At 48.7% G+C, this 22,190-nt stretch overlaps 1 protein-coding gene across 4 annotated transcripts in view; it reads left to right on the top strand.

The window, feature by feature from the left end:
• The window catches only part of SFI1 (SFI1 centrin binding protein), a 306,787-nt gene that overhangs the window by 40,781 nt on the left and 243,816 nt on the right, over positions 1 to 22,190 (top strand). For 3 of the 4 annotated variants that reach the window (XM_030217587.1, XM_030217588.1, XM_030217590.1), the window contains exon 2: positions 10,662 to 10,782. In XM_030217587.1, the coding sequence (XP_030073447.1) occupies positions 10,690 to 10,782 (93 nt within the window). In that variant the 5' untranslated portion in view covers positions 10,662 to 10,689. Of the gene's footprint in view, positions 1 to 7,884; positions 8,053 to 10,661; positions 10,783 to 22,190 lie in introns of those variants that run through there. The other variant, XM_030217589.1, reaches the window with a different exon arrangement.

Here is a 22,190-nt window from a genome sequence, read left to right as displayed (position 1 = left end):
TGTAGGTAAGGATTCCAAATTAGTGGAAAGTGCTTCTTGCGCTTAGGGGATCCCATTGCCTCCCAAGTTTCCAAAAGATGGATCTGATTTCTCCAGTGCCAGAAGGTCGGAGGTTCCGTGGAGGTCCAATATTGCATAATGCATTTCCGGGCTACTATAATTTGTGACATAGGAGGCTAGCATGTTTTGGTAGGGTACGAAAGGCTTTGGGTTTGCTAAAAATTGGTCCATTGTCCCTTGAATATGACACCCCAGCAATCTAGCGAGAAATCTCCTAATTTGTGCCCAGAAATTATGAACACAGGGTCAGGACCAAAAGACATGAAAAAATGAGTGGGGTTAATGGCCACATTTGGAGTAGGCAGGGTCCCCAAGTCCCCCCCACATGGGCCAACTGAGCTTTAGTCATAAAGGCTCAAAGCACCACCCTATAGCCACATTTTCCTAGTCGCTCATCTGCCGTTAGGGCCGGGATGCCCCTTAGCTTAGCTGCTATATCCCAATCCACGAAGTAGACCCTCGCATCCCTTGCCCATCTGTCCTTCAGAGCTGTGTAATCTTTGAGGCTCCCTTTTGACAAGTGATTTGTGAAGCCTTGATACAGAAAGCTCTACATCTAAGACCTCCTGAGAAAAAAGCACGGACCCGGGTCCCCGAGTGACTTTTCCAAAGAGGCTACATAATGCTTGATTTGGGCGATTCAAATTGATTTCCCGATGTAGCTCCCACTCGTTTTGTAATTCTTCAAACAAAATGAGATCACCCTCCCCTATCTATAAATGCTCTGTTTGACACCTTTTTGCTCCTTGGCAATAAAAGTGATGTTATCCAGCCCTGCTTCAATGGCTACATTACCCCGAATAGTTAATTGATCCAGAGAGAAATGGACTCTTTCCCTCCCCCCCCCCCCCCCCCCCCCCGTTTCCTCACCAATGTCTTCCACACCTCACGTATAGGTTTGAGCAACACACTTCCTTTTAGATGCCCAGGTGTCTGACTTGGTGTAAGGTGTAACGAGGAGCCTTCTCTTTTTTTTTTTTTTTTCCCCTTCAGGTATACCTAGTACTCTGAAATTGCAGTGTCTGGAGTGATTATTGAGATCTTCCATTTCTCTTTCTAGTAGCTGAAATGATTTTTGTAGACGCGGTAGAGCTGGTAGTTGCTGATTATGTGCACTCAGTCTGAGTTCCACTGAATCCATTTTTGCTGAAAGCGAGTTTAATTGAAATTTTATATTAAGGACGTTTTCCTTAATCTGGGGTACAGATTCTCTATTTTCAATGATTCTCAATTACTGCATGATGGCAAGCAGTGACATTTCTTCTTTATCCAGCTTCTTTTTGCTTGGTGACAGAGGTTCAGATTTTTGATGTTTAAACCCTTGATTTTGTGAATAAGCATGATCAAGTTTGGTATTTTTTGAAGCAGCCATTAAACTAGAATCCGGATATCTACGAACTGAGTTGAAAAACTTAAAACTGACCACAGGATGCAGAAAATAGAGTAGGGAGAGCCTACGCTGCTCATGAGCACCCCCGACTCTCATTGTGCTGTTATGTTTTCCCTTCTGTCACATCCGCCTTTTTTTGTCTGACTCTTTTTGGCGGCCTTGGGCCTTCTCCTACCCTTCTGCTTTAATGGACCTTTCTGTCATCTTTGCCTTCTAGTTCGGTCTGTCACCCCTTAGTTTCCCTTGCAGTAGAAGTCTGGTGTCTTGCACCTTCCCATTTTTTTTTCTTAGCTTTTCCCGCCAGTGACTCAATTTTTTTTGCCCAATGTGCCGCTTAGGGGTCCTTTTAATAAATCCTTTTATTTCATTAATGGCTGTCTGCTATTTTACCATTAGCATGCTGCCATTAAAAAAAAAATGGCATGGGAATGCTTAGTACCACCTATTTCCATAGCGTCCCACAGATCAATCCAGAGACAAGTGGGTTATGTCCCTCTACCAGCAGGTGGAGATAGAGAGAACTTCAGAGTCTTGATATATGTAGACCTGTGCAGTCAGCCTAGTCTCAGTATTCTATCTTTCTCAGCAGGTGGATAGACACATCCTGTGCAGCTTTCTGGATTGAGATGTGCTCCTAGCCTGTTACTTCAGGATTAGTTGAGCGGATTGAGATGTGCTCCTAGCCTGTTCCCTCAGGTTTAGTTGAGCTAGGGGTTAGTGGCCATGTGGAGCCAGTTAGGGGTACACCTGGTGGTGCCAGGTCCCTCCCCCACCCCTGTCCTGTTACCAGGCTGACTAACAGTTTCTGACCTCTCTGCAACTCCTGCCTTAAAAAAAAAAAAGAAGAACAGAGAGACAAGTAAGAGGAAATGAAGCAGAGCAGAAGGGGATAATGGCTTTACACCATGGTAATTTCTTTCCTTTGGGGCTCTGTTTTTTCCATCCTATTGAGGTGAGTGGTATTTCCTTTTTTTCTGTGGGAGTTCATCAGTTTCGTGGAGGACAGTCTGGGCTTCGCTTGGCTCCCAGCACAAGTGTATTTTATTTTTGCCTGGCTATGGATGTTGGGGCGTTGATAGGGAGCTCCGTTAGACGGCCGTTCCGGGCTGTGGTTTTGGCGCCATTTTGCCATCGTGGGCGCCATTTTGTGCGGGGGTTTGCTGTGCACGCGACGCTTTTGGCTCCTCTCAATTTCAATGATTTCAATTATTTTTAATGGCAACAGTGCAAGCGGAGGGGCACAAGCTCGGGGCGGTAGGTTTCTGGCCCGAAATTTTGCTCCGTGCCCGTTTAAGGAGGGAAACGGTGAGCTTTTCGGCTCCGGTGTCAGAGGCCTGTTCCGCGTTCCCGCTTGGGATGGCTTCTAGATCTCATGCTGGTCCTGTTGCTATTCTTCATTGAGAATTTAATTCAGCACGCTATTTACGCTAAGGAATGTTTTTCTCGCCCATGCTCTTTGTGAAGTTTATTGCGTCTGGATATGGCAGGTCGCTGTCCGTTCTTTCAGGGACTCCGCGCCTGGGGCACGACCGTGGCCGGCCTTTTACGTGTTCAGCTGAGCGAGGTTGAGTGCTCACTTCGGCAGCTCATATTATAAAATTGGATCATGCAATTTCAGGATCTCACACAAATTCATGAAGTGTTTCATATTTAGTGGCGCGGCCTTCTTTTCCGCGTTGGGGGTTAGCGGGCGCCATTTTTGGTAATGGAGAGCGGGTCAGCGGTGGTCTCTCCTGGGACCTTGGTTACCCGGCCGGTGCCGCGTCCTGCCTCGGGTTATCTGGGTGGTGCCTGCGTTAGGTGGAATTTCATTTCTGACGGAGATTTTTTGGATTAGGTACTTCCTTTATGGTACGCTCTCTGGATTTGCCTGTTTTGGACTCTTTACTTCTTTGCTCCCTTGCACGTGTTCGGTCCTTCTTTCAGTAGGTAAGGGAGTTCTTTTATCTCTCTCCTGTTTCTGGGGGGATTAGGTATTCGCTCCTATAGGCTAGTGTAGAGCTAGGGGAGCGTGGTAGGGGGTGAGGTTTTATTTTTCCTCAGTTTCTCCCTGTCTAATTTGAGTACAGCACCTCGTATGTTTTAGGGCATGGGTTCAGGTCTGTTGTGGACATGTGGGGACAGCCAGGAGCCTGCTGGCTCAATCTGCTGTTTCCGCGGGGGGCCAGTCCAGGTCTGGAGTGTCTGGTTAATCTGGTCATTTTGGTGCTGGAATGTCTGTTGTTTTTGTAGCAATTTAGACTCTCCGCTCAGTGTTCTGCTGGTTACCATGGTAATCATGCCTCCAGAGGCTGTCATGTCAGTTTTCTTTTTCCTGTGACTTCCCGGTACTTCTGCTGCAGTCAGCTCTACTGTCTGGAGAGTTTTTTCTTGTCCTGAATGTGGTTCCTTATTTCCTCTATTCATGGATGTCTATTCAATCTCTGGGCACCGAGTCCGGCCTATGTTTTAGGACTTGGAGTGTGTTTTTTGTGGCCGGTATCTTTTAAGTTCTTTATGCAGGCTGCGGGTTACCGTTTCTGCTTCTTCAGTAGTCAGTCTTTTATAGCCCTGGGTGTTCTCAGCTCATTGCTTTGTAGGGCTTATGGGGCAGGTTTTTGGCTGGTAGTAACCTTCTTTCCTAGGTAGCTCTCCCTGTTTGTGGCTTTTCAGTCTTCTGTTCAGCTGCATTTGGTTTCTGGGCTGCAGATGCATTTCGGCCTAATGCTTTCTGGCTTCCTTAGTTTCCACCTTTGGTGGTGGGATAGTAGGCTGCTCAGGGGAGAGTTTTGTCTGTATTGCATGGTAAATGGGCGCTCTCAGCCACAGATTGCTAGATTTCACGCCCTTGTGGTTATGTTACTTTTGGTTCTTATTCTTGTCGTATCTTGTCGTACCGTCCCTATCTTGAGGGTGTTGGTGTCTGCTCTGTCTAGTGGCGTTCGGTTTGGCTCCTGTCTACTGGCGGCTGGTTACTCTTGTTAGTTACCACATCTGGTGGTTTCGATGAATAGTGTTTGTATTTGCATACAGCTAGGATGGCTCGTCTGGGCTGTTTTCGGAATGTCGAGCCTGGAGCCTCCGCTTTGGTTCTGTCTGGGATCATTCCTATTTGCAACGATGCAGCTTTACTCTGGCCCCGGCCGTCGAGTGGCCAAGTGGTTAGAGCACTGGTCTTGTATTCCAGAAGTGGCTGGTTCAAATCCCACTGGTACTACTGGAAAAGCTGTTCCTGACAAGCACTTCAATTTTTAAAGAGCGTTGCTCCGGCTCACGCTGTCGAGTGTTGTCCGGGCTCAGGCCGTAGAGCCTGGCTCCGGCTCAGGCCGTCGAGTCTGGCTCCGGCTCAGGCCGTCGAGCCTTGCTTCGGCTGCAGCCGTTGACCTTGCTCCGGCTTAGGACGTCGAGCTTTGTTTTGGTTCAGACAATGAGGGGGCGCTTGCGAAATTTCCTTGATTTTTGATTTCCGGCGTCTGTTTTTGGTCTTGGGCCCTTCTGGGTCGGTACCTTTGAGTTTTTGAGTTCTTATCCTGTCAGTTCCGAACTGAAGGAAATCTCTCACTGACTAAGTGTAGGCTGCAGGCTTGGTCTTTTAGCCACGGCTATTGTTTCTTGCCTGTCAGCTTTAGGCGGCTGTTGTTCAGTTCTTGTCAGACCGTCTGGTCTTTGCTGCTTCGGGCCTCTTGGTTGGGTCACTCCACTTATTTGTTTCTGGTTTGGCAGTAGTTTTTCCTCCCTGCCGTAGGGAGGTTCTGGTTTTGCCTTTTCTTGTTCAGGTGCCTCTCTCCTTGCTGTTTGGGCACTCCTTCTCTTTTTCGTTTAGGAGGCAGTGATTTCCTGCTTGACTGATATTTTCCGGTGCTCTTCTTTAGGAGTTCAGCAAGAAAGTAGATCTTTTCTAGCTCCGGAGTTGACTGTCCCTTAGCTGGTTTCTGGTTCGGGGACAGCTTCATATTGGTTTTTGGCCTGGCTGGTTGTTTTCTTCCTATCTGCCTTGCGGCTGCGTTTTGCTTCCTTTAGTTTGGGAATGCTAGTTCGGGGATACTTGCATTCCTTTTGTTGGGAGTTCTTCTCTCTTATTCCTCTGGACCTCGGGAGTCTCGGCCAGGTATTTCTTGACAGCATCTTCTTTTCTGGCGGTTTTCGTCCAGTTGCACGGGGACAGAAATCTTACCCATCCCCACCCATCCCCGTAAGAATTTAATAGTACATAAAAGAAAGTTCCAGTCAGCTCCCTCAGTCTCTCTCTGGATTTGAGCCACAGCACTGTAGGCAAGGAAGGAACGGAAGTTGGAACTTGGAACACTCTAGTGCACACATGTAAGATTTGTCTCTGATTCACTGGCAGTGTGTGCTGAGAGGTCGCCACATGCACGTGCCAGTAGGTCAGGTGACATCTGATTCTCGTGCCTGTGTCAGAGCTGAGGTCTATGCACCAGCCTGGGAGCAAAGAGGATTAATAGTAACATAGTAAGTGACAGCAAATAGACCTGAACGGTCCATCCACTCTGCCCAATAGTCACACTCATGATCAATTCATCATTAAATCAACGAGTGTGATATTATATACTTGATTATGGTCTTTCTTTCGTGTTTCTGGAACAAAGTCTATCTGGCCCCATCCTTATGTTCCAACTGCTGGAGTTGCCATCGAAGTCCACTCCAGCCTATTCATGTTCTCATTTGTGGGACACAGACCGTAAAAGTCTGTCCAGCACTGTCCTCATGTTCCAGCCACTGAAGTTGCTTTCTAAGCCCTTTCCAGCCCATCCTACACCAGATTGCCATGTATGAGACACAGACCATACAAGTCTGCCAGGTATCAGCTCTAGTTCATCACAGCCAGAGTTGCCATCTAAGTGTCACTTGACATATCCACACATATGCAGCCATTTAAGGTTAGCTTTTATATAACTTCCATTTTCTAATTGGAGATCCTCTGTGTTCATCCCACGCCTTTTTGAATTCCGTCATCATTTGTGACTCTACCACCTCCTTAATGGAAGACTTTCCACATTTATGCTGTTAAAGCAAGGAAGAAGAGGAGGAGGAGGAGGAGACAGCACTCAAATAAATTGGTATTCGGTAGATGAGAGGCTGGTGCAGGTGCAGCTTACACTTCTACGGGAAGCCCACAGAACTGGTTCCATCCCCATGGGAACCCCGCAGGAAGGGACAGAAGCCGTGCAGCTGTCTATCTGGGACCCCATCTATGCTCGTTGCTGCACGTTGAACACAGCTTCATTACTGCATGTTGAGCACAGCTCCATTGCTGCATGTTGGGTACAGCGGTACAGCTCCATTGCTGCATGTTGAGCACAACTTCGTTGCGGAATGTTTAGAGCAGCTCCATTGCTGCATGTTGGATACAGCTCCATTGCTACACGTTGAGCACAGCTCCATTGCTGTAATTTGAGCAGCTCCATCTAGGTTCTTGGCTGCATATTGAGCTCAGCTCTCTTGATGCATGTTGAGCACAGTTCCATGGTTGCATGTTGAGCAAAGCTCCTTTCCTGCACATTGGATACATCTCTTTTGCTGCGTGTTCAGCTCGGCTCTATTATTGCTCTTTGAGCACGGCTCTATCGCGTCATGCTGTTGGTTGGGTGCGATTCTTTTCCTGGATGTTGAGCGCGGCTTTATTGCGGGATGGGGTGCGCGGCTCCATCCCTGTGCGCGACTTGGTCGCGGTAGGTGGTACGCGGCTGCATCGTGGCATTTTGTGAGCGGTTCCATCGTTGCTTTTCAGCATAGCCCCTTTGTTTTGAGCGCAGATCTTTCCTGCATGTTGCAGACTGCCCCATCGCTGTATGGTGAGCACGACTTCCTTCTCTTGGGTGGTTACTCCGTTCCTTAGTGGGATTGGCTTTCTGGGCACGGGGTCACAGTTCCATGTTGTCCTTAGTTCCTTTGAGTGTGGGGGCGTACAGATATATATGTAGGTCCTGCGTGGGGAAGATTCTTTCTTCTTGCCGTATTGCGCCTTTCCTCAAGCTTTGGATGTTCGAGTTTGGCTGTTTTTGGTACCTGGTACCGTTCTCATGTCTTGTGTGGTTCAATTCTTTCTTTGGACCTTTGGCAGTTTGGGAAGCCCACCCTACTTTGGGGACTGCTTTTGTACATCCCACTCGTCTCTGGATTGATCTGTGGGACGCTATGGAAGGTAAAATTATGTCTTACCTGATAATGTTCTTTCCATTAGTCCCAACAGATCAATCCAGAGGCCCGCCCTTTACTGTTGTTTGTTTGCATTATTTACATTGTTCTCAGGGGTGATGCTTCGCGAAGTGGTGTCCTTGTCTACGGGACCACTGGGAATTCCAGGAACACTGCAGAGGATGCGGTCATTCATGATTACATTTATCACTTAAGTGGTTTCCTCCCGTTATTACGGTAGAGGAGGAGCCTGCAAGGGTTCTTTGGAGGCAGGAGTGGAGTTTAATATTGGATTATTTTTTCTTCTTCAGCTGCTTTGGTATCGACTATACTGAGAGTAGGCTGACTGCACAGGTCTACATATATCAAGACTCTGAAGTTCTCTCTATCTCCACCTGCTGGTAGAGGGACATAACCCACTCGTCTCTGGATTGATCTGTTGGGACTAATGGAAAGAAAATTATCAGGTAAGACATAATTTTACCTTTGTAGGCAGTAAGGACTCCTGCTAACTGTGTAGCTCAGGAACACCCGCTCTCTGCCTCGGACATGCCCCTTGAAAAAATAGAAAAAAATTAATTACCGTGTGGTTAGTGCGTGCATGTGCGAAAACTGATGTATGATGCTCGAATGCATTCTGGGTTAGGCCATTTTTGCTGTGTTAGGCACACGTTAGTGTATAGCGCAGCTTAGTAAAAAGATCCCTTAGGGCGGTGATGGTGAACCTATGGCACGCGTGCCAGAGAGGGCACGCAGAGCCCTCTCCCTTGTCACGCACGCCGTCGCAGGTCCGCCCACTCTCCCTCCCTCCGAGCACCAGTTCGGCCTCCCTCCTACCCTCCCTCCAACCAAAGAAGCATCAGGCCGCCCATCCTTCCTCCCTCCCAGCACCAGGAATCCCCCTCTTCCTCTGAAATTTAAAAAGCGTACCGTCCTACTCGGAGTTAAGGCGGCGTGCGTCAGCAGCGGCAGCAAAACGCGTGTTCTTCGTGTGGCGTGCCTTCAGACTTCCTTTCTGTCTCAAGCTTGAGAGACAGAAGGGAAGGCTGAAGGCGCGCCGAGCAAAGAACACGCGCTTTGCTGCCGACACACGCCGCCTTAACCCCGAGGACGGTACGCTTTTTAAATTTCAGAGGAGGAGGGGGGTTCCTGGTGCTGGGAGGGATGACGGGCGGGTGACCTGCTGCTTCTTTGGTTGGAGGGAGGACGGGAGGCAGGCCTGGTGCTGGGAGGGAGGGAGGCAGGCAGGCAGGCCTGGTGCTGGGTGGGTGGGTGGGAGGCTTCATGCTCTGTGGTGCTGGGTGGGTGGGAGGGAGGCCTGATGCTGGGTGGGAGGCAGGCAGGCCTGCTGCTGGGTGCTGGGAGGGAGTGAGCCCTGATGTTGGGTGCTGGGAGGGAGGCCTGATGCTGGGTGCTGGGAAGGCCTGATGCTGGGTGCTGGGAAGGAGGGCTGCCTGGTGCTGGGAGGGAGGGCAGGGGGAGAGGAAGGTGGCTGGACATTTGTGGCTGGAGGGGAGCGGAGGGTTGCTGGACATGGATGGAGGGAAAGAAATGAAGAAGAAAGGAGGAAAGTGAAGAAATAAATGGAAAGGAAGCCCTGGAAACGGAGTTAAGAGGACAGATAGCAGCAGAATCGGATACTGGGGCAGCATGATCAGAAAAACAAAGTCACCTGACATCAAAGGTAGAAAAAATCATTTTATTTTCATTTTAGTGTTTGGAATATGTTCAATTTGAGAACTTACATCTGCTGTCTTATTTTGCACTGGGTATACTGGAGCTGTAACTGCTTACAGAAATGATTTATAATGAAAGAAAATCATGTTATTTTTTTCTCCTATACTAGTATAGTATTTTCAATGATGTCTGTTTATATGCGCCATGGCTGGTGTAAGGGGTATGGCTATCATAGGGGTGGAGTCGTATGTGGTGACCCCGCCCATAATGAGTACCAGCACTTTGCGATAAATAATTCAATTTTGGGTTGCAGTTTGGACACTTGGTCTGTGAAAGGTTCGCCATCACTGCCTTAGGGGGTCTCTTACTAAGATGTGGTAGAAATCAGCTGGCTGTAAACCCCAAGACTCCCATTATATTCCTGTGGGCATCTGGTTGTTTACCGCCAGCTGACTTCCACTGTGAGCTAAAAATGCTACCGCTGCTTAGTAAAAGGACCCCCTTAGTGTATTTGACCTCAGGTGTTGGAGTTGGTTCATATTATCTCTTCCCTGTGCTGCCCCCCCCCCCCCAATCACTCTTTTTTTGTCGTTCATCTCAACTTCTGCTGAAAATGTCCCTCTCCACAAAAACAGTTAAGATTTAATAAAAAAAAAAATGCAGGGTCATGCATTTGGGCTTCAAAAACCTGAGGGCATGGTATAGTTTAGGAAGCAAAGAATTTTTGTGCTTGAAAGAGGAGCAGGACTTGGTATGATCGTATGTGATGACCTTGATGTACAGAGTAGGTAGAAAAGGCAATGGTGAAAGCTAGAAGGATGCTTGGGTGCATAATGGGAGGAATGGCCAGTATGAAAAAGGAGGTGGTGAGGTCTCACCAGAGTCTTATACAGAAGCATCATCATTTAGAATATTGTGTACAATTGTGATGACCACACCTTCAAAAACATAAACAGGATGGAGTTGGTTCAGACGGTAGGTACTAAAAGGGTCAATGGTCTCTTATAAAGTATATGGGGACAGACTTAAAGATCTCAATATGTATACTTTAGAGGCGAGTCTCAATTGAAAGGAAGCTCTGAAATGAGGGGGCATACGATAAAGGTGAAAGGGGACAGACTCAGAAGTAACCCGAAAAAACCCTCCTTCGCAAAGTGTGGTGACTTTGTGGAACAGCCTCCTGGTGGAGGTGGTGGAGACAAAAACTGTAACTGAAGTCAGGAAAGCTTGGGACAGGTACATAGGATCTCTAGGGGAGATAAAGGGATAGTAGATGGTGTGGATGGGCAGATTGGATAGGCCATATTGTCTAATCTGTCTTAATTTTTCTATCTTTGCTGTTGGCCTGGTTTCTCTGCTGTTTGTCTCTTGCTGACAGCCCTCCCATTCTGTTTTTCAGATCATATATCTTAAAGCCCCCTGTAGTGATGGAGAATAAAGGGGCTGTGATTGCAACAAAGGATTTGAACTCTCTGTGCAGAAGAATGCCAACAGTTAAGATACCTCCTGACTACTCTAAAGTAAGCATAGGTTTGGTTTTTAACTGGCCATCATTTAATTGGTTGGGTAATGTACCTACAAAGCCGTGAAGTTTAGTTAGTGTGTTCTGTTTTACAGAGATGAATTGTACTCATAATTGTTAAATTTAATTAATTGCAATACTTTCCTACAGATTTTCAAACTTTTTCAACCAGGGCTGGGAGCACTATAGTAGTACTTAAGTGTATCCCTAAAAGATGACTTTAACTCTGTGTTTCCTTGTCATCAGCAGCAGATGAATCCATTATGAATGGGTTGTGTCCACCTACCAGCAGGGGGTGATATAGAACACTGAAAACCATAGTGCCTCTAGGACGGCTAGTTCCATCTGCCTCTCAGTATTTCTCCATCTCCCAGCAGGGTAGGACGCAGCTTGTTCAGCTCCTTGAAAATTTCTGCCTGGGGAGGCTCCTGTGCTTGGCCAGTTGAGCTGGAGTGTTGTTGCTGATGGTGCCTACTTTAAAGGCACATAGGTTTGCCCTTTCCCTGCCTTACCCATTGTGGGTGCAGGCACATAGGTTCGCCCTGTCCCTGCCTTTCCCACCCTCTACTGCCTCCGGAGTACCTCTGTAGCTGTTTGCCTCCAACTTTCCTCACAGTGTAAAAACAAAAAAAACCGCGCTTTTTATGCGCTGCTCTTCTGGGGCTTTTATTGACGTGCAGCGTGACCGGAGCTCAGTGGACTCGGTCCTTTGAGGTAAGAGCGGTACTCAGCTCCTTCAGGGAGGGGCCGCAGACGGCGTTCCAATCGGTGATTTTGGTGCAAAGCCTCCATTTTGTATTTTATTCCGCCATTTTTCGGCGATGGCTGCTGAGGGAGTTAAGAGCTGTTCCTGTTGTGGTAAGCGCAGATCCGCAGCGGGGCTCTGTAAAACGTGCTGTATAGACAGTAGAGCCAGTACAAGCATGGTGAGCGATGAGTCTTCCTGCTCAATGGAGCTGGCAGCGGGCGCCATCTTGGAAGCGCCGCATGGCTCGACCCCCGCGGTTGCGGAGGAGTCTGTGAGCAGAGGGGCACCTCGCGCCGAGGCTACCAGAGGAGCTCCGTTCCCCGTAGCTCCTAATTCGGAGACAGGAGGTCAGGGTGAGTTTTTCTCCCTGAGTTTGTGCTTATTTTACATAAAGCCTTCATGCTGAAAAGAGCTCTGCCGCAGGTGTCTGACACTGCGTTGCTACCTGGTCTCCCTCCGACTGATGATGGCCCTGGGCAGATGTCGGAAGTGGATGCCCCTGAGCGTTGGATGCACGCTAAACATAGACGGGTAAATTCCCCGTCGAAGAGTGGCGCCCCCCCCCCCCCCCCCCCCCGTGGTCGGGCTGTGGGGACTCTGAGGGATCTGGCAGGCCTTTGTGGTCTGAGGAGCCAGAGGAAGGTGCGGGTTTGCCACTGGATCTGGATGATCCCACTGTGGTTCGGATTGTCCACCGCGATGAGCTGCCAGTGCTTATCTCTGATGCCTTACAGGCCCTATTGATGATCCTGTTCAAGGCGAGGCCTTCTCTGGTAATCCGAGGATGGCGAGTACTAAGAAGCCTGCTCGAGCCTTTCCTTTGCATGACTCCATCCAAGAGCTTATTTCTGCTCAATGGGCTGACCCAGAGGGGCCCTTGAAAGTGCCCAGGGTGATGGGGCATCTTTACCCTCTGAGTGAGGAGCACTTGGCCCGTTTTGAGTTGCCTAAAGTGGCTGCCTTAAAAAAAAAAAAAAAGACCCAGTAGAGGGGAGGGGGTCGCTCTGAAGGACATTCAGGACCAGCGCCTGGAATCAGCGCTAAAACGGTCCTTTGAGATTTTGGGCCTAGCCTTAAGGGCATCTGTTTGCAGTTCTTATGCTGCTCGAGTCTGCCTTTCTTGGTTACAACAGGCAGTGGAACAGCCCGTGGATGGTGCGGAGTCCCTCTCTGAGGTTGCATCGCGCATGGAGTCGGCCTTGTCATTTTTAGCTGATGCCCTCTATGATCTGGTCATAGCTTCGGCTAAACAGATGTCTGTGGCGGTGTCCCGCCGCCGCCTTCTATGGCTACGGCATTGGGCGGCTGACATGGCCTCTAAGCAAAGGCTGGTGAAGTTGCCTTTTCGAGGACTTCTGTTATTTGGAGAAGAATTGGAGAGGATTGTTAAAGACCTGGGGAATGCTAAACCCCAGTGGTGACCTGAGGATAGGCCGTGGCCTTCTTCCAAGGGTCAGGTGGTTCTCTCCTCCTCTAGACCTCGCTTCCGTGAAGCTAGAAGGTATCGCCCGGGGCGCTCTGCTGGGTTTACTCAACGTGCCCGTTTTCAGCGAGTAACTCCTTTCGCTCAGACAAGCGATCCACAGCGGCCGGTGCTAGGCCTGGAGTTCAAGGGCGACCCTCTCAATGATGGTGCGCCGGTCCACTCCTTTACAGCTGTAGGAGGACGCCTTTCCCTCTTTCTAGAGGAGTGGACCAAGATTACCTCGGGTCAGTGGGTCCTGCACCTGATCAGAGAAGGTTACCGATTGGAATTCAATGCCCCGGTGAGAGACGTGTTTTTGGAGTCCCGATGCGGTACTGCCGTCAAACGGGCGGCGGTAGAGGAGACCCTACAAGTCTTGTTGCACCTCGGGGCGGTGATCCCTGTGCCTCCCGCCGAACACGGCTGCGGTCGTTACTCCATTTACTTTGTGGTGCCGCGAAAAGGCGTGTCTTTTGGCCCATTCTCGACTTGAAGGACGTCAACAAGTCTCTGAGAGTGCGGCATTTTCACATGGAAACCCTGTGCTCCGTCATTGCTGCGGTTCAGCCAGGAGAGTTCCTCACGTCTCTGGACCTAAAAGAAGCTTACTTGCACATACCTATTTGGCCCTCGCACCAACGGTTTCTCCGATTTGTGGTGTTGGGAAGACATTTCCAGTTTCGGGCTTTGCCTTTTGGCCTCGCCACAGCTCCCCGAACCTTTTCGAAGGTAATGGTGGTAGTAGCTGCCTTTCTCAGGCGAGAGGGTAGCCGGGTTCACCCGTACCTAGACAACTGGCTCATCGGAGAGGACTCGGCAAAAGAGAGTCATCGTGTCACAGCCAGAGTGGTCTCAGTACTGCAATCTCTGGGCTGGGTCGTCAATATACCCAAAAGTCACCTGACCCCCTCTCAATCTCTAGAATATTTGGGGGTCCGGTTCGACATGGCCTCAGAGTTTGTTTATCTACCCGACCAAAGGCGGTGCAAGCTTCTGAATCAGGTCCGTCTGCTGCTGAGGATGCCTCGCCCGCGAGCTTGGGACATTGTCCAGCTGTTGGGGTCGATGATGGCCACCTAAGAAGTGGTGCCATGGGCGAGAGCGTATATGAGACCTCTGCAGATTGCCCTGCTTCAGTGATGGTCTCCGATGTCCCAGGATTATCAATGCAGACTCACGTGGCTCCCTGTGGCCCGACTCAGTATGGAGTGGTGGCTCTCAGACAGCATGCTGCGGCGAGGAATGCTGCTAGCGCTTCCCAATTGGTGCCTGGTGGTAACGGATGCCAGCCTGAAGGGCTGGGGAGCACATTGCCAGGGAAGCTATGCCCAGGGTCTCTGGACACCCGAGGAAACTGAGTGGTCCATCAATCGCTTAGAACTGAGAGCGATTATTTCAGGCGCTTCTGGCCTTTCACAAAACCCTGGAGGGACTGGCTGTCAGAGTTCTGACGGACAACACGACAGCAGTGGCCTACATAAAATGACAAGGCGGCACTCAGTGCAGAGCACTGGTTGCGGAGGCCGCTCTAATTTGCCACTGGGCCGAGCTACATCTGCAGCTTCTGTCAGCAGCTCACATAGCAGGTCAGAGCAATGTGCAAGCTGATTTTCTAAGCAGGCATCAAATCGACCCAGCGAAGTGGGAACTGGCAGACGAAGTGTTCCTTCAGATCTGTGCCAAATGGGGTAAGCCCGTAATGGATCTTTTGACGTCAAGTACAAATGCCAAAGTCCCGTCCTTTTTCAGCAGACGGAGAGATCCACGCTTGGCGGGGTTGGATGCCTTGGCTCAACCCTGGCCTCCGGGCCTCCTATATGTGTTCCCTCCTTGGCCCTTAATAGGGCGGCGCCTCCTGCGAATTTGGCTACATCAAGGAGTGGTGATCCTCATTTCCCTGGATTGACCCAGGTGGCCGTGGTATGCGGACCTCCGGCGGATGCTGGTGGAGGCTCCCCTTCCTTTGCCTCTGGTTCCGAACCTGTTGACGCAGGGCCCGGTGATCATGGAGGATCCATGCCACTTTGGTCTACAGCATGGCTATTGAGAGGGCGCAATTGAGAGACAAGGGCTATTCTAACAAGGTCATCTCCACTCTCTTGCAGGCCCGCAAGTGTTCCACTTCCGTTGTCTATGCTCGGATCTGGCGCCAGTTTTAGGCTGGGTGTGCTTCTAAAGCGATCACACCCATGCGGGTATCTGTCTCGCCGATACTTTCTGCAGGATGGTTTACAAAAAGGCTTGGCCTATAATTCCCTGCGTGTTCAAATGGCAGCATTGTCATGCTTTTGGGGGACGGTCGCTGGCCTCTCCCTGGCTTCACATCTGGATGTGGCACGGTTTCTGAGAGGGGTGCTTCGGCTCCGGCCTGGAACCTAAGGCTAGTATTAAAGGCTCTTCAGTGTTTGCCCTTCGAGCCGCTGAGGCGAGTTTCGGAGAAGGATGTGACTCTAAAGACGGTCTTTTTGGTGGCCATTGCATCCGCGAGATGGGTATCTGAGCTCCAGGCGCTGTCCTGTCGAGACCCTTTTCTGCAATTCTCAGAGTCCGGAGTAACAGTACGTACTGTGCCTTCCTTCATGCCTAAGGTGGTTTCAGCGTTTCACCTAAACCAGCCTATCTATTTGCCCTCCTTTACTAGGGAGGAGTTTCCAGAATCTTTTGGGCAGTTGCACTTCCTGGATGTGCGCCGGGCTGTGTTGCAGTATCGGCAGATGTCAAATGCTTTCAGGACCTCTGATCACCTTTTTGTATTGTTGTCAGGGCCTCGCTGAGGGTCTCCAGCGTCTAAAGCCCCGTTGGCTTAAGGAAGCCATTTTTTCTGCATATCTGCTGTCTGGCCGGCCTCCACCTAACACCTTTAAGGTTCATTCCACAAGAACGATTTCCTCCTCTTGGGGTGAAACTGGAGCACTCTCTTTTCAAGAGATATGTAGTGCAGCAACTTGAGCTTCTAAGCTTGCTTTTGCCCGACATTACAGGCTGGATGTGGCTGCCAGGAGGGACGCGCTTTTTGGAGTACAAATGCTGGCGCGTGGGGTGGCTTGTTCCTGCCATATCTAGGGATTGTTTTGATACATCCCATTCGTAATGGATTCATTTACTGCTGATGACAATGAAGGGAAAATTAGGTTCTTACCTTGGTAATTTTCTTTCCTTTAGAGGCAGATGCAGCAACCAAACGTAAAAAAATCAAAATCGTTAAAGTCCCTAACGATTTTTAAAAAACGAAGAATGCACCAAAAAAAAAAGTCACACATGCTCAGATCGGTATTCAAATGTACAATGTATCAAAGAATCACAATACACATCGGTAATCGTCCCCTAAATCATGCGCAGAGCAGCCAAGCGTTTTGCTGGCTGCTCTGCGCATGCTGCAAACGTAAAACAAACAAAAAAAAAAAAGCCACAACACATACACGTGGCTACCCGGTCAGCAAAATCCAAAAACAAAGGATCGGGAGGGGGCAAGGGCGCTCATCAGGAGCATCCTGTATGGACGGCCTTGCCCCCCCTCCCCCCCCGCCCCTCCCCCCGCCCCCCCCCCCCCCCCCCCCCCCCCCCCGAAAAAGCAAAATGCTAGCTGCCCCGGTCCCCCTCCCTTCCTGTTCCTGTGTTCTGCAGAGCTAACTCCGCCTCCCGTCATTCTTTCGCCCCGTGCCCCGCCCCCGCTGCCCCCCCTGAGGTCGACGTCAGAAGGAGGCGGGGCCTGGGCCAGGGAAGAAGAGACGTCATGGAGACTCTACAACCAACACAATAGATCTTCCTGCCCGTGCAGCGCTTCTGAAAGAGGTGAGAGGCGCTGCTCGGGTCGTTAATAGGGAGGGGGGTCTCGGTGGAGGGGGGGAGCGGCGTAGTCGACCTCAGGGGGGGCAGCGGGGGCGGGGCACGGGGCGAAAGAATGACGGGAGGCGGAGTTAGCTCTGCAGAACACAAGAACAGGAAGGGAGGGGGACCGGGGCAGCTAGCATTTTGCTTTTTCGGGGGGGGGGGGGGGAGCGGCGGAAAGTGGGGAGCAGCGGGGGGGGGGGGCAAGGCCGTCCATACAGGACGCTCCTGATGAGCGCCCTTGCCCCCTCCCGATCCTTTTTTATTTTTTTTATTTGATGTGTTTTCTGACGTCCTTTGGACCAATCACAGCGCTTTTAGCTCTGCTAATGCGCTGGGATTGGCTCAAAGTTTGTTTATTTTTTCACTTAATGATTTTTCCTGGCACAGAGCTGTCCTAACGAGAGGTCCAGACCTCTCGTTAGATTTCCTGCCTTTTTCCTGCGTAAAGGCAATCGGAAAAGGTTAGTGCATGTCGTTTCAATGGGGTTTTCACACTAATTGCTCATCTCCATTCCGTTTTCGTTAGCTGCTGGCTTCCTCGGTAAAAGCCCTTTGATGCATGCAACGGATCAAATTTTCCTCGTTGGAGGGTCATTAAAGGCTCATTTAGCTTTAGTGCATCTGCCTCTTAGTCACAGCAGATGAATCCATGATCCCTCCCTGATTGACTCTGTTTTGTGTTCAGTTTTTCCTGCAGACATGTTCGCTCATTGGGAGAAGTTGGAAAACAGTCTTCAGGATTTCTGTTCTACTACAGGAGGTTGAGTTTGTCCCTCCTTTGGGTTATTGCTCCTGTGCTGGGGCGTTCGTTCGCTGTGAGGAAAGTTCATGTTATGCTACTTTGCGGTTTAACACTGCTTTGGAAGCTTCAAAATACTGAGGCAGATGGAGCTAGCCGTCCTAGAGGCACTATGGTTTTCAGTGTTCCCTATCTCCCCCTGCTGGTAGGTGGACACAACCCATTCGTAATGGATTCATCTGCTGTGACTAAAGGAAAGAAAATTACCAAGGTAAGAACCTAATTGTCCCTTAAAAGTTGACCATATAACAGTAATCCTGCAGTTTATACTATTGGAGATACAGTATTGGATCAAAGTGGTATTAGCATAATCAAAATATATATTGAAAAGTACCAGGCGTAGACTAACCAAACATCTTGGGAGATTATTGGCCAAGAAGTTAGGTTGCTGAGGGGCTAATTTTAGATATTCCAGGTATACTTGGAGTCCAGGGGAAGTTTTGCTAAGTGTTCTTATTTTTTTCTTATCAAGAAGGCTAGTTTGAGGGGAAGGGTACGAATTATATAGAGCTGACCAAGGATTAAGCCAGTATCATCTTTCTTGGTACTGGAGGAACAACGAGTGAGGTGACGGAGTTTGCAGATGACATAGCTATTCAAAGATGTGATATAGCTGTCATGGTCGGCGTCGGCGTCTGTGCCTTGCTCGTCTGTGCTGTGTTCCTCCTTAACATACTAAAATTATCTGCATTTCCAGTCAGTGACCTGTGGGGTCTCTGTAGAGTGGTGGAGGCCATGCTGGTGATGTCATCAGCACTGAGCACTTCTTAAGCTAGCTTCTGAGAGTGCTCAGGATTCTGACAATTACCCTTGATTGGGCCCAGGCCTGCCTGGGCTCTGCTAGTTCCAACTCTGTTTCGTTGTGAGACCGTGGCCTGAAGCTTTGCTACAGCTTTTTCCTTATGCTGTGTTCCTGTGGAGAACTGTTTCCAAGCCAGGGAGTCCTGAGGAGTAAAAGCTTGGCCTACAGCTTTTCCTTATGCTGTGTTCCTGTGGAAGTCTGCCTCCAAGCCAGGGAGTCCTGAGAAGTAAAGCTTTGCCTACAGCTTTCACCTATTTCTGTGTTCCTGTGAAACCTGCTTTCAAGCTTGATAGTTCTGCGGAGTAATAGCTCTGCCTTCAGCTTTCACCTTTGCTTGGGTCCAGTGAAGCCTGGTGCCAGGCCTGTGAGTCCAGAGCCTCATGTGCCTCAGTTGAGATTCCAGTCACCCACCATGAGTCCTTACTCACTGAATGCAGCGAGTGTCTTTGTGCTGTGTTTGGGACTGTGTGGGCTGGATGATGGGGAATGCTGCAGGTGCAGCGGCTGAGGCGTTGTCGCAAGGTATCTCTGGACGAGAGAGCGGTGCTTGGAGTGTGGAGGGGTCTGCGTGGGCTGATCCTGGCTCTTGGGTGCTATGCAGGGCCCTTGAGTCTTCTACCTTGGGAGCGTCGGCTCAGGCTTTGTTGCTTTATCTTGCTTGCCTTGGGAGCATATGGCTCAGGTGCCTCAGTGACTGCTTGTCTTAGGTTACATCCCTAGTCTTCTGTGAGCGGAGTGACCCGCGCTTAGCTCCACCTGCGGTGCAGGTCCTCAAGAGACTTTCTTTTCTCTTTTGTTTTGCTTCTTCTCCACTTTGGTTTTGATGGAGCTTGCCGCGGTTGTTCCGTGGTTCTTCTGAGTGTACTGATAGTATGAACCCTTTCCTTAACCACTAGCGGTGTTCCTCTGTCAGCCAAGTATTGCCTGTTTGTCTTTAACCTGCTAGGGTGGGCCTTTTGCCTAGTGTATTGTGTTCTGCTGTATGCCATATGTTTGCATTGCTCTACTAGTATTGAGATGTGCAGCTGGGCTGCTTGTGTTTTTTTATTTCCCCATACTGCTAGGCTGTTTTACTTTGCATTGTCTGCTAGTATTGAGATGCACAGCTAGGCTGCTTGTGTTTGATTTCCCCGTACAGCTAGGCTGTTTTACTTTTCCCTTACTGTATACTTTGCATTGTGTTCGCTAGTTACTGTATACGTTATGCTTTGCATTGTTTCCGCCAGTAGTGAGATGCACAGCTAGGCTGCGTATGTTTGATTCCCCTATACAGTTAGACTGTTCTACTTTATTTTATATTTTATGTTTGCCTTGCTTCATCCAGGTTAGGACTGTATAGCTAGGCTGCCTGTTTTCCTTTCTGTGCCGTTTGGCTACCCTTTTAGCCCTGTGTTTTTTTGCTGCTAATAAAGCTGCCTCAGTTCATCTCCACTTGTGGTCCGGTCCAGTTCTTGGGAGCACTCTTAGTTTTGAGGGGACTCAGTCTACCCAGAGGTGGTTGGGTGATTTTCACGCAGCCACCTCTGGGCCAAGGGCTCACAAACGTCACAACATACAGACTGTATGAAATTGTAGGAGGACTTTGGGAGGCTGGAAGATTTGGACATCCAAATGGTTGATAAAATTTAATATGGACAAGTGCTGCACTTTGGGAAGTGCATCAAATTGTAGCTAATTGTTGCTAGGTTCTCCATTACGAGTTGCTGCAGAGGAAAAGGATTTATGTCTGTCTGTGGACATCATCTGTTCAGTGTGTGGTGGTGGCTAAAATAGCAAACAATGTTAGGAATTATTAGGTAAGAGAGGGTAAAACAAAGAATATCATAATATCTCTGTATTGCTCCATGGTGAGACAGCACCTTGAGTATTTTGGACCAGAATGGCACGTCTCAAAGCTTAGTGGAACTGGAAAAGGTATAAAGAAGGCAATCAAAATGATTTAAGGGGATAAAATGACTCTCGTATGAGGAAAGGCTTGAAGTTAGGGCTCTTCAGCTTGGAGAAAAGATGTTGAGGACGAGATAAAGATTTATAAAATCCTGCATGGAGTGGAATGGGTAAAGGCAAATCGATTTATTTTCGCTTGTGAAAAGTACAAAAACTTGTGGGCATTCCATAAAGTTAAATGTTTTCTTCTTTCTGTTGTAAATGTGCTGTCTTTTGTTTGTTTTTTCATTCAGATATATAGTTTAGCACTGGAACTAATTGCCAGAGCAAGTGGTAAAAGCATTTGATGTAGCTGGTTTTAAAAAAGTTTGGAATAATTCTTGGATAAAATGGTCCATAAACTGTTGAGATTGAACTAGGGAAAACCACTGCTTATCCATGAGGTTTAGTAGCATGGAGTCTTGCTACTTTTTTTTTTTTTTTGGTTACATTTGTACCCCGCGCTTTCCCACTCATGGCAGGCTCAATGCGGTACGCAATGGAGGGTTAAGTGACTTGCCCAGAGTCACAAGGAGCTGCCTGTGCCGGGAATTGAACTCAGTTCCTCAGTTCCCCAGGACCAAAGTCCACCACCCTAACCACTAGGCCACTCCAACCCTATGGGACTTGTCAATGTTGGAAATGGATAGTGGGCTAGAATGACTTTTGGCCTGACCCAGTAGGGCAACTCCTATGTAACAGGCCAGAGGTTCCATGAAGAGACAAAATGCCTTCTTGGCTGTATGGGATGACTATACTATGTCTCTGCTCGTGTTTGGAATGTACTGTTTTACTTTTTGAAGGTGCGGTCAACACAATTGTGTTTTATTGTGTTATTTAATGAACAACAAGTGCTGCAGCTGTTGTCATATAACTGATCCCTGATCAAAGAGGAACAGGGGAAGAAAAACTATACACCCTCCCACATCAGATAGAAATCTCAAAATGGGGAGAAATATGAAAATGTGGCAGATCTTAAGGAAATTTCCTTATCTGCCACATTTTCATATTTCATCCTATTTCTGGTTTATATAACTGATCCCTGGCATAGTAGGGGAAATATAAGATGTACTGGTTGAAGAGAAGTTGCTGAACTGGGGCTATTTTTGGTAATCTTGGGCGTGTTTTATGCAAATAGTGAATCTTAAAGGAGCTGGTACTGTAATCTGTGGTAACAGATTAAAAGGGAAAGCAGGGAAGGGAAAAATAAAACAAAATATATATTTAAAAATTGGGTGGATGTTTTTTTGGTTTCAATCAGAACCAAATCTGTGGCCAAAATTTGCGGCTTGGTTTTAGCTGAAACTGGCTCAGCACCTAAACAGGGACAACCCCCACTCCCCTCCCTTCTCCACAGGCCAGTCTGGTTTTCATATCTACAGTGAATGAGAAATTTGCATGCACTGCCTCCATTGCATGCAAATTTATCTCATGCATATTGATTAGGGATATCATGAAAACCAGACTGGCCTGGTGTGTCCCAAGGACTTGGTTGAGAACCCATGCCCTTAGACCATAGGTTAAACTCTGCTGTTAGCAGGCAGACAATGTTTTGGGATCTTTGTTGCATTATTGGGTTCTCTGCCTCACAGAGTGATTAGCAATTTAAGTCAATTTTAAATCAATCGGGAAGCGCCTGCATTGATAAAGGGTGAAACAGAAAAATAGTTTCCTGTTGTTTTAGCTGCATTAAAAATACCACAAGAGGCTCTACTCTAGATCTTTTTAGACATCTGGCACACTTTTTATATATTGGAGACGGGGACTATACCCATTTGTCTCAGGCACATGCTTTGCAATTCTGTGTTGATTATTGGTTGTTGTCCTAGATGCTT

Source organism: Microcaecilia unicolor, chromosome 11, assembly GCF_901765095.1.
Source record: "Microcaecilia unicolor chromosome 11, aMicUni1.1, whole genome shotgun sequence".
NCBI classification, from domain to species: Eukaryota; Metazoa; Chordata; class Amphibia; order Gymnophiona; family Siphonopidae; genus Microcaecilia; species Microcaecilia unicolor.
This window is presented reverse-complemented; position numbering and strand designations above follow the sequence as displayed.